Here is a 17424-nt window from a genome sequence, read left to right as displayed (position 1 = left end):
GTAAAGTGGGTTTAGAGATAGGAGCTATTATGACTCCTGGGGCAGTTAACACAGACCTCTTGAGAAAATTGAGAACTGAGCTTGGACTTTTGATTAGAAAGAAAAGCAGCCAGAATGCAGAGTGGATTAAGGACAAAAATTTTGGGGAAAACTAACAAATTTCAGTTGTGCTAAAGAAGATATGAATGAGGATTTTAAAATAGAATCTAATCTTTAATACATCATATGTTAAATTTCACATAGAACTGTTTTATTTCCTGACAGTGTGTCATGAGTCATGGAGTAATAAAAATAAGGAAATTAAAGTAGGTTCCATAGCAAAACAAATTTAACGTTTAACCCTTCCCCTATCCCAGTTGAACAATATGTAAATTTAGCTAAAAGACTGTGTAACAAAGTGTGGAGTTTGAATCACTTGGTTCACATTCAGGTATCACCATTATATAGTTATGTGGCTATGGTGAGATAAATTAATTTCTCTGAAGTTTAATTTCCGTATTTATAAAACAGTAATAATGCCTACTTTATAGAATTTGAGGGGTTGTAATTAGAATTAAATGTAATATATACATTAAATATTTATCTAATGGGAAACACTCAGTTAGTGTTAAACACTGCAATCACATTATTTTTAATATCTAATAATTTAATATTTAATATTTAAAAATAAAAATGTCAGAACTGGGGGCCGGCCTGGTGGCTCAGGCGGTTGGAGCTCTATACTCCTGACTCTGAAGGCTGCCAGTTCGATTCCTACATGGGCCAGTGGGCTCTCAACCGCAAGGTTGCCAGTTCAATTCCTCAAGTCCCTCAAGGGATGTTGGGCAGCGCCCTCTGCAACTAAAATTGAACACGGCACCTTGAGCTGAGCTGCCGCTGAGCTCCCGGATGGCTCAGTTGGTTGGAGCGCGTCCTCTCAACCACAAGGTTGCCGGTTCAACTCCCACAAGGGATGGTAGGCTGCGCCCCCTGCAACTATAAACGGCAACTGGACCGGGAGCTGAGCTGCGCCCTCCACGGCTAGGACTGAAAGGACAACAACTTGACTTGGAAAGAAGCCCTGGAGGTGCATGCTATTCCCCAGTAGAGTCCTGTTCCCCTTCCCCAATAAAATCTTAAAAAAAAAAAGAGGTCAGAACTGGCTGGCCAATGACCAAATAAAGCAGTACTTAATGAATAAAACACATTCCTATTAAAATCAGAAAATTGTTTCCCACTCCATAAACTGATTTGGAGACTCTAAGGAGATTATCTAAGGATAATCCAACTAAGGATAATCCAAATGGAAGCCAGATCTAATAGGAAGTGCATGGACCCATGCATTCAAATAGAGCTGAATTCAAATCCAGCTCTGGCACGTGGCTATTCTCATGTAATATAGCATTTCCTTGGAGTCAAAACGCAAACAAATTGCAGATTCTAGCTTTTCCACCTTAGACAACACACTTTATTTCTGTAAGCCTCTACTTCCCCATCAATAAAATGGTAATAATGACACTGCAGGGTTTTGATTAAACTTGGAACTAACACAAATATCACACCTAGCATATAGTGCTTAACATAAAGTAGTTCTCAATAAATTGTAAGTGCTCCCATTATTATTCATAAGGGACTTAACCTCTCTTAGGTTTTCTCATCACAAAAATAGGGCTGATACCACAAAGGATTGTTGTAGGGATTAAATGAAGTGATAGATGCAATGGGCAAATGTTAAGTACTAGGTAAATGTTGCCTCCCATCTCCCCTCAATTTTATCAGCAAGAGTAACGAGAAAAATGATTAGTATTTCTGGATACAGTACTATTATTTTTAATTCAGTTAACATTTTAAAAGAAGCCTTATGGTTGAGACTGTTAAGAGTTTACTCAGTTGATTTCCAAATCTTCATTGTGCAGGATTACAGTAAAGTGCAACACTTGGCTCTTCACGCATTCCATAATACAGAAGTGGAGGCCATGCAAGCAGAAAGTTGCTACCAGCTGGCTAGATCATTCCATGTCCAGGTAAGGTCATTTCATACCTCTCTAAATATCTAATCCTTTTTGTTTTATAGTTTTCTTTGAAAAACTTTGTACATATTGTTGGTCTTGTTTTATTTTCATTTTTTAGGAAGATTATGACCAAGCTTTCCAGTACTATTATCAAGCCACACAGTTTGCCTCATCCTCTTTTGTGCTGCCATTTTTTGGTTTGGGACAAATGTATATTTATCGAGGTGACAAAGAAAATGCATCTCAGTGCTTTGAGAAAGTTTTGAAAGCTTATCCTAATAATTATGAAACTATGAAAATTCTTGGCTCTCTATATGCTGCCTCAGAAGATCAAGAAAAACGAGATATTGCCAAGGTACGTTTTTTTTAAAATCTTGGCTATTTTTTATAATTTATCCCTGGACTCTTATTCCTCATTTCTTTTTATTGCTAGTCAAGATATGATGGAAGCAGTTTTGTTAGCTGAGCTAACTCTAGTTGAAATAGCACTTGACTTACTATACAGTGTAGAGTAGCCATCACTTTTTCCTTTGACAGCCTGTGGTTGGATGCTTTAGCTTTATGATCTCTTTTTTTACCAGGGCCATTTGAAGAAGGTCACAGAACAGTATCCTGATGACGTTGAAGCTTGGATTGAATTGGCACAAATCTTAGAACAGACCGATATACAGGTATTTTAGCAATGTTTTTCATCTCCTGTCTAATGTGTTTTTTGTAAGCCTGGTGTGTAGTATGTGTCTCTCTCTTATTTTCATTTACACTTATTCTGTTCACCTTGAAAATACAGGGTGCCCTTTCAGCCTATGGAACAGCAACACGGATCCTTCAGGAGAAAGTGCAGGCTGATGTCCCCCCAGAGATTCTGAATAATGTGGGTGCCCTCCATTTTAGACTTGGAAATCTAGGGGAGGCAAAGGTAGGAAAAGAGAAATACTCCCATTTATACTATCAAGTTGAATGCACACTTTTTAAGATGTATCAACTAAATCTTTTAACAATGTCATTTTCTTTCTCATAGAAATATTTTTTGGCATCATTGGATCGCGCAAAGGCAGAAGCTGAGCATGATGAACATTATTATAATGCCATTTCTGTCACAACATCGTATAATTTAGCCAGGCTGTATGAGGCAATGTGTGAATTCCACGAAGCAGAAAAACTATATAAAAACATTTTACGGGAACATCCTAATTATGTTGACTGTAAGAATTTTAAACTTTTTAAAATGTATTAAAATTCCCACAACAGCAGCAAAAATCTAGCCTAAAAAAATAAAATCTTTCTTAGAACCAATAGTAAACAATTTTAAAGGTTATAATGTCCACTGTTCTTCAAGGCAAATTTGTAGCCTTAAAAAAGAAAATGCAGCTTCATTTAAATTTATGCTAGAAACTAAACAAAAAGTCAGTTGGATCACATTTCATAGATGAGGCTATCTTCAGTGGGTCAGCTACTTTTATTAGACTTTTAACAACTCCTTAGCATATTTGGTGATGGATTTACCTTTATGATGGTCCTGCTTTGATTTCATATGAACATTTTTGCAATGTTTATAATAGTGAGAAAGAACAGTGTCTTCCCTTAAGTGGAAGAGCCTCAGGTTTTCTAACTAGTACTCCTTAGTAGTCCAGGCTTTCACTATTTTTCTATATGACAGGAAGCTTTTTAAGAAAAAGTAAGTTGACAGTGCAATGCGTCAGAGAGAAATTGGAAACAACAGCTCCAAGCTTTTTAAATAACAGCTTGAGATAAAGACTTGGGCGATTGTGCAAGCATTGGGAAGGGGATGGAGGAGATAAATCTGTGATGTCAAACAGTAAACCTGACGATGACGGAGTTGCTTTAACTTGGTAGGTTATTAGTTAGTTATATTGGTGCTGGACATTTTTTCACCTGTGGAACTTTTCTGTTCATTGTATGAGTGTGTTAACAGAAAATGATTATTTCAAAAGTAGGACTTTAAAATTATCCTTATAGCTAATATTTTAAGCAAAAACTTTTAAATGTATTTCCAGGTTATCTGAGACTAGGAGCCATGGCTAGAGATAAAGGAAACTTTTATGAGGCTTCAGACTGGTTTAAGGAAGCTCTGCAGATTAATCAGGTTGGTAATACAAACTCTGAGGTTTGAAAAATAATTATTTCATCTTCTCCCCCTAGTAAGTCAGTTTTTCCTTTTAATGACTATCATGTTTCTAATATCTTAGCATCTCCCCGTTGTTTTCAGTTACGTGCTCAAGATATTAGAGTATAGGATTCATCTAAACTTTTTGATTGTTACCCACAGTAAGAAATAGATTTCACATCATAGCCTAGTATACACATGTGTGTATATAAAAGAAATAAATGAAAGTTTTGCAAATCATTCTGTTGCTCTTCTTATGCTGATAACTATATACTAAATTGATTTTACAACTCACTAATCCATCTCAAATCTCAGTTTGAAAAACACTGTTGTAAATATAGCTTGTAAACCTCTTCAGTAATCAGCTATTGTGGAAAGATGATTGATCTCTCTGAATCTAAATTCCAGCATTTGCTTCTTTTTATATGTCTGTTTCAGGACCATCCAGATGCTTGGTCTTTGATCGGGAATCTTCATTTGGCAAAACAAGAATGGGGTCCGGGCCAGAAGAAATTTGAGAGGATATTAAAACAACCATCTACACAGAGCGACACTTATTCTATGCTGGCCCTTGGCAACGTCTGGCTCCAAACTTTGCATCAGCCCACGCGAGACAGAGAAAAGGTAATCTTTTTGTGTCTTTAAAACAAAACTGATGATACATGTTTCATTTCTTGTTTGAATTTTTTTATAATGTTTGTTTCTTTTTATAGGAAAAGCGCCATCAAGACCGTGCTCTGGCCATCTATAAGCAAGTACTCAGAAATGATGCAAAGAACCTATATGCTGCTAACGGCATAGGTGATTATGTGATTTGGATATCCATAGTGATTTGTGAAATGAGTGCTTTTGGAGGAATGTTTGTAGGTCAGACTGTTTCTCTGAATGGAATGAAGGTAGTTGTGTAAAAATAGGACTTCAAGTTGTTTTTCTGGCCACAATTAGAAAATTCTTAACTCTGAACTTTTTTCTAACTTTAGGAGCTGTTTTAGCCCACAAAGGATATTTCCGTGAAGCTCGTGATGTATTTGCCCAAGTAAGAGAAGCAACAGCAGATATCAGTGATGTGTGGTTGAACCTAGCACACATCTATGTGGAACAGAAGCAGTATATCAGTGCTGTTCAGATGGTAACGTCTTTTAATACATTTTTATATCGTGTTCATTGTTGAGCAGATGTTTTCTTAACCATTCTGGCCTTGTCATCACTCTGCATGCTATCGTGTGTGATACTGTGTCTATTCAGAGGTTTGTAATGATATAATGTTAAGGCCAGTCTTTGGTGTCCAGAGAGAGCTATGAGTCCTGGTTCCATCACTAATTGTATGCCTTGGGCAAAGGACATCCTCTCTCAGCCAGTTTCCCTACCTATAAAATGGGGATAATTGTACCTTAATCTCATAGAATTTTGTGAGGATCCGGTATGAAAAGTACTTGGTGCCATACTTGGCACTAACATGCCTAGCATATCAGTGAGTACCCAGAAGATAGGGAGGAATTAACATCTGTTTGCTTGTTTTACAAATGTCTTAGATGGGGGGACTGAGTTTCAGAAAAGTTAAATGACATTTTTAAAAGAAAAAACTCCATGGAGATGTTTTCATGATTATAGAATATTGTTGTGTGTTTCATATTTGTTGAGTGCTAGAACTTGAAATAAAAGAGTCATACTACTCTTACTAAAAAGTTAAAAGGCTCTTGGGCTCTATGGGAAGTATTAGGGTCAGAAAAAACAAGCTTCCTTCTAAAGATAGAAGATAAGAGCAGTCCAGGCTCTGGGAAGTAGTTAACCTTTTTTTCTAAGAAGGGTGAGTATTATTACTATATTCAGAAAATTGGAAAGGCACTGGTCACAAGGACTTATAAAACCCAGATTACATATATAGTCTCAGGTTTTGGAGTTGGGCCTTCCTGATCTGCAGAATGATAATGTTGCCTTTTAAAATGCAAATTAATTACACGGACTATTCAGGGAAAAACTGTCTGTCTTCTGTAACAAGATATGTTCCATGGTTAACAAGTGACAAGTTCGTGGCAAAATTAACACTGGTATTGCTGTAGTATTGATTTTACCAAAAAGTCAACAGCTAGAAGTATGAGATGTCTCTTGCTTATTGCCAGTAGGTTCCATTAATCCTAAAGGTGGTAGAGAGTAGAACCCAAAGGAGCTAGACGCATGACTTCTAATAAGTTATCAATAAGCTAATTCTACATACTGCTAAAGATACGAAAAAGTCCTTATCCTTTCAGTGTTGGTCCAAATTTCAAATGGAAAAACTATTTCAAGTATCTAGTTTGTCTTATGATCAGTTTTTTATGTTATGAAAATGTATCCTGGGGGGCAGCCAGTTAGCTCAGTTGGTTAGACCTTGATGCTTGTAACACCTGGATGTCTGGTTCGATCCCCGTATGGGCCAGTGTGAGCTGCACCCTCCACAACTAGATTGAAATAACTACTTGACTTGGAGCTGATGGGTCCTGGAAAAATACTTAAAATAAATAAAAGTTTAAAAAAAAATGTATCCTGCTGAATGTCAAGGATCATTCTCAGATCTTTTGAAATTAGCTATTCAAAGGATAAAATATCTTTTCATACAGCTTGAAAATCGCTTGAAATTTTATTACAGAATGACAGAATCATTTAATCCTTCTTGTGTTTTAACTTTTATCGTAGTATGAAAACTGCCTCAGAAAGTTCTATAAGCACCAGAACACTGAAGTTGTGCTCTATTTGGCCCGGGCCCTCTTTAAGTGTGGCAAGTTGCAGGAATGCAAACAGACTTTGCTGAAGGTAAAAAGAACTCATTATTATTCTCATTCAATTCTATGCTCCAGTATATATTTTTTGTTCTGTTTTATGCATGTTCACATACTTGATACTATTTGACTGAAATCCTTCTCATGTCATTAGATTATATAAAATATTTGCTCTGTTTTTTATTTATAGGCTAGACATGTGGCACCCAGTGATACAGTTCTTATGTTTAATGTAGCCTTGGTCCTGCAGAGATTAGCTACCTCTGTCCTGAAAGATGAAAAGAGTAATCTGAAGGAAGTACTTAATGCTGTGAAAGAACTGGAACTTGCACATAGGTAAAGATTTTGTAGAAACAACCTTTGAAACATTTCATTTCTTTAGACCTATGTGTCTCAAAAGGTGCTGAAAATCATTTCCTTCCAGGATCTGTTAGAAAAAGGGAATCTCAAAAGAGAACCTATTCAAATCATTCCAGCGATTTTTAAGCCAAAGCCGACAGCTGCCACCAGGTGGCGTCAAACCTGCCACATTTGGATGGTGTAGCCAGATCCCTAGAACTGGCCAGCTAGCTTTGCAAGCTTGCCTTAGAGTCTTCATTAACTTAATAATATGACCCAACATTTAACACACTTGAAACTTTTAGATTCTAATTATGTTGGTTTTATTTTTTATAGCAGAGTATCTTTTTATGGGATATTAATTTTCATTAAGCTAAGATTAAGGCCTTTTCTCTTAAATAATGATTAGATTTTTTTCAGCTCAGTTCAAAATTTATGTGACTTTATAGTGTGGTAAAATTAAAACCAGGCATCTCTTCATGTTATGCCTAACCTTATTTGCATTCTTATTTGAGCATTTCTTGCCTTGCTTGGTAGAGTATAAGCATTTTGTGGCCTACGCCTCCTAATCTCCATGTTGACATAGTTAGTAAATTTACTGTTTAGTAGATATTCATTGCTTGAACTGATTTTTGGTTGTTTGTTAATTTACTGATAACATTAAAATGTAACTTGGCTTTTCTTAATGAACTTGTTTTTTATTAAACAGATTGAGTGGCATATTGATGAGAGTCTTTTTTTAAGTGAGTTGCATATATAATTTTCCTATTGAGATGATAGCCCTTCATGTATTAAATACGTGCATGTAAGTCAGTCAATATATAAGCCTTTTCTCAGATAATTTTTGTACAACAGATTAAAAATCTAAAGGACCTATTTCATTAGAATTTTTTTAAGTAAAGTATTTTATTTTCTCATTCTATTTAGATACTTCAGTTACTTGAGTAAAGTGGGAGATAAAATGAGGTTTGATTTGGCCCTCGCTGCTACAGAAGCCAGGTAATTACTATTTATGGAAGGTGACTTTGGATGAGGCAGTGATCCTAACGTGGGCTGGGAGAGTGACAACAGTGGACAGGTTCCTGGCTGTCTAGGGGTCAGTCTTTCACACTCATGGACTCTCCAGCCTGGACCAAGGCTTTCTCCTAAAGGTCCTTTCAAGAACTATGGCAGGATTTATTTACTACTTAAGTTGTGTGGGAAAATACATCAGCTATGTCACCAGAATGAAGGTATGATTCCTGATTCTGAGTCACATGTGAAGATAATGTTGGAAACCTTTTTAGCTGTGCTTTGGGCGAATGTTTATAATTTGGAAACTTAACATAGTTGACAGTATTGGCTTATGAGAAAAGAAGTTTATTTTGCTAATTAAGACTTCCCATAGATATCAGCTAATGATCCTACTTCCAACTTTTTAATTTGTCTGAAAACAGATGTTGTGAGTTTTTGAACAAAAAGTATACTAGATATATTCATGTTTCTCTAAATCTGAAATGTTCTAGGCAGTGCTCTGACTTACTGAGCCAGGCCCAGTACCATGTGGCCCGGGCACGCAAACAGGATGAAGAAGAGAGGGAGTTGCGCGCCAAACAAGAACAAGAAAAAGAGCTGTTAAGGCAGAAACTTCTTAAAGAACAGGTATTGTGTTTTCACTTAGACTATAATTAAGGACTTATGTACATACATATACTTTATATGGTAAAGCAAAAAAAAGTGATGGTAATCATGATTTATTTCATCATAAGAACATTTTGATGAGGTTTTTTGTTTTTTTTTCTGCCCTTTTTTTTTCTCATAGGAAGAAAAACGTCTCAGAGAAAAAGAAGAGCAAAAGAAACTTTTGGAACAGCGGGCCCAGTATGTAGAGAAGACCAAAAATATTCTTATGTTTACTGGGGAGACTGAAGCAATAAAAGAAAAGAAAAGAGGTGGTGGTGGTGGACGGGTAAGATGTGACTTCGGCTAACACTGATGGCACCGATCCCTGTCTTGTGACTTTCAGAAATGAAGAAAATCGATTACATTCATTCCATACTTAGTCCTTAACTAAGAGACAGTCCTCCAAGATGGAGTGCTTTAATTGGCATCCAGTATTTAGAAATGCATTCTGTTAGCTCAATACAAATTTTACCTTGTAGTGACCTAAGTAGTTGATGATTTTTGCCATTTGAGACATTGATCTCAATTAAAAGTCTTTAAAATTTGGGTCCTACCAAGCACCTCTTCTATGTGACTTGGTAAAAGAGCCTTCATTTGTTAAATGACTGATAAGATAGGCCCTCTTTCTACACCTTAGAATTCCAGCCACATTCCATTAGCCAGGAAAGAACTGATTGTAGTCTTGTTTGGATTCCAGCGTTCTAAGAAGGGAGGAGAGTTCGATGAATTTGTCAATGATGACTCCGATGAAGAGCTGCCAATATCCAAAAAGAAGAAGAGAAGAAAGGGTAGTGGTAGTGAACAAGAAGGTGAAGAAGAGGAGGGTGGTGAGAGAAAGAAGAAAAAGAGGAGAAGGTATCATTAATGTGTTTTAAATAACCTTATAAAGCTGATAGAAGATTTTTCACCTTCTGAATCTTTCTTATATTTACAATTTGCAAACACCTGGCAATTACTAGATCTTCCCAAATAGTAAAGCCTTTGATATCCCACTTCCTACTTTAATACTAAGATAGACCCCACCTCAAAATCCGATGGGTACTTGGAATCACCACACACCTCCTCAGCTTTCCTTCTGAGAGCTATAAGTTAGTCATAATTAATTGCCTTTCTTATGTCTTTAAAATTGTAATATTTATTGGAAGATGTATGCAAACAAGAATGAGAGAACCCGTGTGTCCACACTACCTGTCCATGTGCAATCTTAAAATAAGTCACTGAGCCTCAGCTCCTCTCTGTAAAATGGTAATAACGATACCCACTTCATGGTTTTGCTGGAAGTTTAAAATGTAAATTAATGTGAAAGAAGGACCTTTTAATTCTTCCAGTGCCATCTGCTGTTAAAATAAGTGGTGCCCTGCCCATCTCTCAAGTGGAGGTGTCCCTAAGCTGTTCTGTTCCTCTCTCATGGTGCTTCCCTGTCCAGGAACCCCCAGCTAGCTATCTTACCTAGGTCTGTTCTTCCCAACCCTTAGTTGACTATACTTGGGAAAGAATCGGGTGTATTCATTCAGACACCGACCTGTGAAATTGAAGCTGTAGCGGGACATTAGCAGGCCTGGAATGAGTAATTGGGAAGAAAGAGAAGGGGAAAGATGTTGAGGTCTGGAACCTGGGTCTTTTCTCACATTCTTTATCACTCCACCAAATGCAAGATTCAAACTTATTTTAGATTAATCAGAGGGCTCACCAGTGACTAAATGAGTCCGCAGACATTGCATAATACATAGTTTTTGCAGACTCCTGGGCCTTGTGTACAGGAAGAATAAGTCACGGCCTCTGCCCTTGAGGACTGTACTGTATGATTGAGGATAGCACCCAGAGAGAAGAGTATTCAGAATGAATAATAATTTGATGGCAAACTTTTTCTTGGTGTTCACTACCTTAAGACCTCCAAAGGGAGAAGAAGGATCTGATGATGACGAAACAGAAAATGGCCCCAAACCAAAAAAGCGCCGTCCACCAAGAGCAGAGAAAAAGAAGGCTGTAAGTTGATAATACTGTGGTTTTCTGTCCCCCTCCGTACAATCTCTTATGTAGGCATAAAAGATTGCAGTACACTAGAATATATTCTTTCCTTGCTGTTTCTTCAAGCACAAATACTTGTTTTTGAAGTTCATTGGTTATGGTTTGATGATATCGTTATAGTGCAAACCCAATTTAACAAGATGTCCTAAGGTGAGCCTTGACTTACCTATTATATTTGATCTTTTTTCAGCCCAAGCCAGAACGTCTGCCTCCTTCAATGAAGGGAAAAATAAAATCCAAAGCCATAATATCATCAAGTGATGATTCTTCAGATGAGGATAAACTTAAGATTGCTGATGAAGGGTAGGAAATTTTCCCTTTGTATATACTTTCAATGAAAGATAACCGAGCTTTTCCAGGAACGGTGTCTACAGGCATTCAGAATGGTCCAGCGTGTGACAACCTTTGGAAGCTGTCCAAGAATATAGCCTCTAACAAAACTAGGCTGTCCCAAGCCCCTGGTAATAGAAGTATTTACCTTTATACCAAAAAGTTTAGGAAAGCGCCAAAAATCTACATGTGATGTGTACCCAGGCGGACCCTGCAGAGTTCATGCTGTGAGACCCGAAGTTCTAATGGAATTGTCTAAAATGAAAAAATCATGTCATTAGGGCCTGTGGTGGATCCATGTGTGCTAAATTGTGTTTGACAGGAGCAAGCGTGCTTTCCTTATTGAAGGGCAGAAAATCTTTGTGAAAGTGTGGAAGGCTCAAGCAGAGTCAGAAAGCTTAAAAAAAAAAAAAGGAGCTTGTTTGAGTAATAGCAACAATTTAAAGGCTAAAAATGAAAAAGAATGGTCACTGCTAAAATGTTCTCTCTGCAGCTTCTTACAATGTTATTGTTGGAAAAGATTTTCACACCCATCTTATTCTAACCCCATAATTTTATCCTATCGTGTTTCCCTGAAAATAAGACCTAACTGGAAAATAAGCACTAGCTGATTTTTCAGGATGACATCTCCTGAACATAAGCCCTAATGCGTCTTTTGGAGCAAAAATTAATATAAGACCCCGTCTTATTTTCGAAACATGGTACTACGTGTTTGTCCATCAAAGAAGAAAACCTATTTTGAAATTTCCTGCGTGACATTCTCCTAAATATGTCATTTTGTACACTACCATTAACTGTCTACAGTATTATGAGCAACCTGATCCTGGTCATGTGGAGATAGGGAGCTTGACCATTTCCTCCCATGTCAAGCAATGGTGACTCAGCTCTGCCTGCTTTGTGGAGAGCTTATCCTTGACTGCTTGTCCAGTACTCTCCTTTAGCTCAAGGCTAAAGGAGAAGTAATATTCGATTCTATTTGTCCTAAACTTGTCCCTCAAGATTGAGGTGCCCCCCCATTTGAACTCGTAGACTAGGACTCTTAATGATGTACTACACCATGTTCTTGTGATGACCATCATTTATTCATTCATTCAACAGACATTTGAATAGCCATTGTATGAGATAGCCTGCTGAGTGCTAGGGTTACAGAAGAAAAAGACATAGACCCTGCCCCCAAGGAATTTATACCTTAGAGGCAGTGGAAAATCACAGATAGACCAAAAACCACATTACAGTGAGATGAGTGTTACAGCACTTAGGTTTTGCATTTATTGTTCTCCACAGACCATACCTAATCTGGAGTTGGGCTGGTGGGAGGAGTTGTAAGAGATGTTTTCTGTAAAGGAGCTGTTTGAGTCTTAGGAGAATAAATAGTTCTGGTTGGTTAGAGGTGAGAGGTTAGCACATTGAGGGGCAAAGGGTACTGGTGGAGGGCTAGCCTTGTAAGGTAGAGATCTGTAGGGAACCAAATCTAGAGAGAAATGTAGCGATTTGCAGTTCCCCTTTTCTCTGAAGACACTGGCTGACACAAGTTTGTGTTGCATTTTCCGAAAGTGCTGTTTTGCCCTTGCCACAGTGTTGCCCTAGTCCATTGGTTAGGGCAGGTATCAGAGCAATGAAATGTGTGGGTTTAGAGTGAGCACTATTAAAATGTGGCTAGAAGGGTCCAGTGTGAGAGGCCGAGCTGCTGCCAGGGCTACACCTGAGGTCAAGGCCAGGATGATTTGAGCCACTTGCATCAGTTAAACTGCCTTGACCATTGTGAAGTGCTTCCTTATTTGGCCAGATGGAATGAAGTGAGTTGGATCCCAGGGGGCCCACTGGCCTTTAGTACAAGGTGTGATTGAAAAATACAGTGAATGTTTAAATAAAAAATTTATTATAATAAGAGACACATTTCCATTAATTCCCCTCAAAGAACTCTCCCTTGCTTCAAACACACTTATCCCATCGTTCTTGCCACTTTCTGAAGCAGTTCTGGAAGTCCTCTTTTGTGAGTGTCTTTATTTCATCCTCCATGACAACTCTCTGTGTCACACATCGCTTCTGGTATGGCAAGTTCTGTTAAGTAAACATTATGGTGTATCCTCATCCATCTTATTCACCAGATTTGACAACGTGTGACTTCCATCTCTTCCCCGAAGTCAAAATGACCATGAAAGGAAAATGTTTTGAATCAATTCAGCACATTGAGGCAGCCATGACGGCGCAGTTAAAGACACTCACTAAAGAGGACTTCCAGAACTCCTTCAGAAAGTGGCAAGAGGGCCTGGCCCGGTGGCTCAGGCGGTTAGAGCTCCATGCTCCTAACTCCAAAGGCTGCCGGTTCGGCAACTGGACCTGGAGCTGAGCTGCACCCTCCACAACTAAGACTGAAAGGACAACAACTTGACTTGGAAAAAAGTCCTGAAGTACACACTGTTCCCCAATAAAGTCCTGTTCCTCTCCCCCACCCCCCCAAAAAAAAAGAAAGTGGCAAGAATGATGGGATAAGTGTTCGAAGTGAGGGGGCATATTTTTGAGGGGGATTAATGGCAATATGTCTTTTACTGTAATAAATTATATAAACATTCACTATTTTTTATCACACCTCATATATATACTGAATGAATATATAGTATCCTCTTCTTAGGCACTTCATATTCTCTCAGAGTGATCTGAATCACATAATATATGTGGAGGTTTCTGAAAAGAGTAATATATTCACTTCCATCACCCTTCTTAGACTGAGCCCTGTAGTATTCAATATTCCTTTCTTGGAATATCTGCTATGGAAACCAAAACTGAGGAATATGCCAAAGGAGTAGTATGTCCTTTCCAAAGCTCTGGGGGGTGAGTATCTGTCAGTGGTTAAAGGAATATTCTTTTCCTCCAGAGTCTCCAGGAAGCCAAGATCCATGGGTACCACCACCATTCCAAATATGAGCACAAGTCCCCTTCCCATTAACCTAACAACTGTTAAGTAGAGGGGGGACTCAGAGCAAAAGTAAACAAGCTGCAGACTTCTGAGCCCAAGCTTCCTATCTTGAGTAAGTCTGGTCATGGTAGAGGATGCTAGTGCAGAAGCAATTCCTGACCTAGAAATGGTGACTTGGCTCTTCAGATACTGATAGCAGAGATGGTAGTAGGGCAGGGAAGTGTCCCACTCATCCAGCCATGAGAGAAGGTTAATTATTCAAAGTCTACAGCCAAGTGATATCCTGGGTTTTACCTTTACTATGAATTTGTTTATAAAAATAAACAAAAATACCCCTTTTTTATGTTTTATATATGAAATTGAGAAGTGCTTTATTCTGATGAAAGATGTCTAATAAAACCTAGTGAGAGTCATTCTTCACTGTTTATATGATCTTATAGCTAAAATGCCTTATTTTCTTTTCTTTTTAATCCTGTCTTTATTATATATATCACATTTATAAAAAAGTAGACAAAACAAGTATCACAAAATGAACATCTGTGTAAACACTGTTCAGGTCAAGAAATAGAACATTAAATGCCCTTATTTTTTGAAAGCACATTCTCTACTTGTCAAGTTCTCCATAGGCTATCCTGATGTCTAACCCATGTTTGTCTTTTTGCCAGACATCCCCGGAACAGCAATAGCAACAGCGACTCAGACGAGGGTGAACAGCGGAAGAAACATGCCTCTTCAGAGAGCGATTCAGATGAGAACCAGAACAAGTCTGGCAGCGAGGCTGGCAGTCCCCGGAGGCCCCGAAGACCTCGGTCAGATGAGGATTCAGACAGTGACCAGCCCTCCAGAAAGAGAAGGCCTTCGGGTTCCGAACAATCTGATAATGAATCTCTGCAGTCTGGAAGAAGCCGCTCGGGAGGTTCTGAGATTGACTCTCCCCCGGCTTCTCCAAGTGCCGAGTCAGATCGAGATTCGGAGAGGGGATCTGATAATGAGGGTTTCGGCCGAGGCTCTGGAAATGAATCAGAACCAGAGGCCTCCAACAATGAGGCCTCGGACCGGGGCTCAGAACATGGGTCAGATGATAGCGACTAGGTTTTATTTCATAAATAAGCTTCGTCTCTGGTGAAAACTTTTTTAATATATGAAAGCTGTGATAAAAATGTTTCAGATGTTTAGTCAAACAATTGTGAAATTTTTCCTAAGGCAATTTTTTTTCTATCCATTTGTATATATTACTAAACCCCAAGAGACATTTCCTGTGCTAGAGTCCAATATTTGAGTCTCTTGTGCAAATGAAGAATGTGACTATCCTTCATTATGGTACAGTTCCACCTATCATATGTGAAAACTGCAGTAAAAATAAACCCAGATGCTAAATCATTCCTACAAAGGTTTGACTGAAACTGTGGCAGATGTTTCATCTTCTTTGTGTGTTAAGCAGCATATCATTTTGGTTTTTATTGCAATCGTTTACCAAGTGGTGCAAGAAACTTGGCATTAATGTCTTTGTTCCATTTTAAACTTAGATTGAGAATATTTTTATTTTCTGGAGAAAGAAGTATCTACTGTATAATTGCACCAAAGTACAAATGAAAGGAAAGGTTTCTTCAGTAGTGTAATACTGCATCTATGTAGATAAAATCACAAATATATAATTTGTTAGGTTGAATAAGATGTGGAAATAAGCTTTTTTGTTAGTAGAATGCAAAGACGTACCTAAGCCACATAATAAAATTCTTTTACCAACTTTTATGGGTAACTTTGTCTTTTCTTTTTTTGCTCAGTACATTTGTATATGAACATTTAGCATAAATAGGCAAATATTTGGAAGAAGCTGAAGTAAGCCAAAGGTTGTTTATTCAAAAGTTTTGTAATTCTTTATAGGTTTATGGATTTTTTTTTCTATAGTTTTATTTTATTTTATTTTTACATCCCTCACACCGTGAACCCCCCTCCCCCCATCCACCACCACCCCGACCTCACACCGAGCCATCACATTATACACATAAAATTATAGTTGGCATTCATTAATGTCCAGCCTCTGGTGTACAATGCCATGACCAGGCATATGGATTTTTTTTAAGATACAAGAAAACTAAGGTACTTGTATGAGTTTTATTTTTAATAATCTAGTCATTAACAATTTAAGAGCAATATTTTTATGTAGCACTGTACAGTTTGTGAAAGCTGTAATTAACATAGTCAACAAGTATTAAATGCATTATTTAGGTATTGAGAGAATGCAGAAATAAAATGTCTTAACTGTCCTGAAAATTTTAGTGGTCAAGATAAGTTCATTGTCCCTATGGTGTGAAAAATGGGGTAATGTTTGCACAGGTTGTGGGAGCACAAAGGAGGACAAAGTCAAGGCAGGGTTTCCTGAAGGACCGGAGACCTGAGATGACTCAAAGGACCAGCCAAGTAGAGAATTAAGGGAGGGTGTTCTAGGCAGTGGTAGTCAAATGTGCAGCTCTAGGAACTAGAATCTCAGGGAGGTAATGCTTGAAAAGGTGAAGAGCTTGAGATTCAGAAGTTCATGCAGCTATTACAGGTGAGATTCAAACTGTCTCCTCTCTTTTTCCAGTGCCATATGTAACTTGATGTGAATTAGTTAATCCCCAGAAAACAAAAATGTAAGTTAAAAAGCATTTCCTAACTGATGATACACTTCACGCAGTAACCAAACAAATTTGTTGGTAGGTAGATTGTCCTTTGGAGAGCAATTTATGTAGGGATTTAACCTAATGCTGATAGTAATTTCTCTGATATTTTGCTCACTGCTCCAGGTTTTGGCTACAAATGTACTTTTGAGTGCACATCCTCACAATTTTGGAGGCAGGTCCATCATCTCACTATTGATATTTCTCCCAGGTGTACCAAGATTAGCAGATCAGGAATATTCTCTCCTGGCCATGTTGCCGAAGTCAGAAGCCACTTTGGTTTCTTCAGGCACAGCTCCCCTCTGGTCACAGTTTGAGATGATGCAAATGACAGACATGGGGAATGCCCCACTGAGGAAGGGAAGGTCTGTCTACAACACGAAACCTAACTGATCTGTTGCTTATGCTTTGCCGCCACTGCCCTCGGTAACTGAGCAATTTCATAGTCCTGGATCCCAGACGTCAGTATTAGCTTTTTTTTAAGATATAATTGACATACAACAATTAGTTTCAGGTGTACAACATAATGATTTGATATTTGTATGTATTACAAAATGATCACCAATTTATGTAGTTAATATCTGTTACTATATATAGTAGTTAGTAGTTACAAAAA

The 17424-nt window shown here is 38.0% G+C and overlaps 1 protein-coding gene across 1 annotated transcript in view; it reads left to right on the top strand.

The window, feature by feature from the left end:
• Nucleotides 1–15898, top strand: part of CTR9 (CTR9 homolog, Paf1/RNA polymerase II complex component) — a 28957-nt gene extending 13059 nt beyond the window's left edge. The window contains exons 8-25 of the mRNA XM_081061767.1: nucleotides 1896–2003; nucleotides 2110–2346; nucleotides 2573–2662; nucleotides 2779–2907; nucleotides 3010–3193; nucleotides 4007–4095; nucleotides 4555–4740; nucleotides 4830–4917; nucleotides 5097–5245; nucleotides 6790–6906; nucleotides 7063–7208; nucleotides 8139–8210; nucleotides 8717–8852; nucleotides 9013–9159; nucleotides 9571–9728; nucleotides 10763–10859; nucleotides 11092–11204; nucleotides 14814–15898. Of these exons, the coding sequence (XP_080917893.1) occupies nucleotides 1896–2003; nucleotides 2110–2346; nucleotides 2573–2662; nucleotides 2779–2907; nucleotides 3010–3193; nucleotides 4007–4095; nucleotides 4555–4740; nucleotides 4830–4917; nucleotides 5097–5245; nucleotides 6790–6906; nucleotides 7063–7208; nucleotides 8139–8210; nucleotides 8717–8852; nucleotides 9013–9159; nucleotides 9571–9728; nucleotides 10763–10859; nucleotides 11092–11204; nucleotides 14814–15240 (2673 nt within the window). The 3' untranslated portion in view covers nucleotides 15241–15898. The remainder of the gene's footprint in view (nucleotides 1–1895; nucleotides 2004–2109; nucleotides 2347–2572; nucleotides 2663–2778; nucleotides 2908–3009; nucleotides 3194–4006; nucleotides 4096–4554; nucleotides 4741–4829; nucleotides 4918–5096; nucleotides 5246–6789; nucleotides 6907–7062; nucleotides 7209–8138; nucleotides 8211–8716; nucleotides 8853–9012; nucleotides 9160–9570; nucleotides 9729–10762; nucleotides 10860–11091; nucleotides 11205–14813) is intronic.
• Nucleotides 15899–17424: the final 1526 nt, after the last annotated feature.

The sequence above is a fragment of the Rhinolophus hipposideros genome (assembly GCF_964194185.1).
Source record: "Rhinolophus hipposideros genome assembly, chromosome: 10".
NCBI lineage: Eukaryota > Metazoa > Chordata > Mammalia > Chiroptera > Rhinolophidae > Rhinolophus > Rhinolophus hipposideros.
The sequence above is the reverse complement of the archived record's forward strand: the minus strand, read 5'-3'. Positions and strand labels throughout refer to the sequence as shown.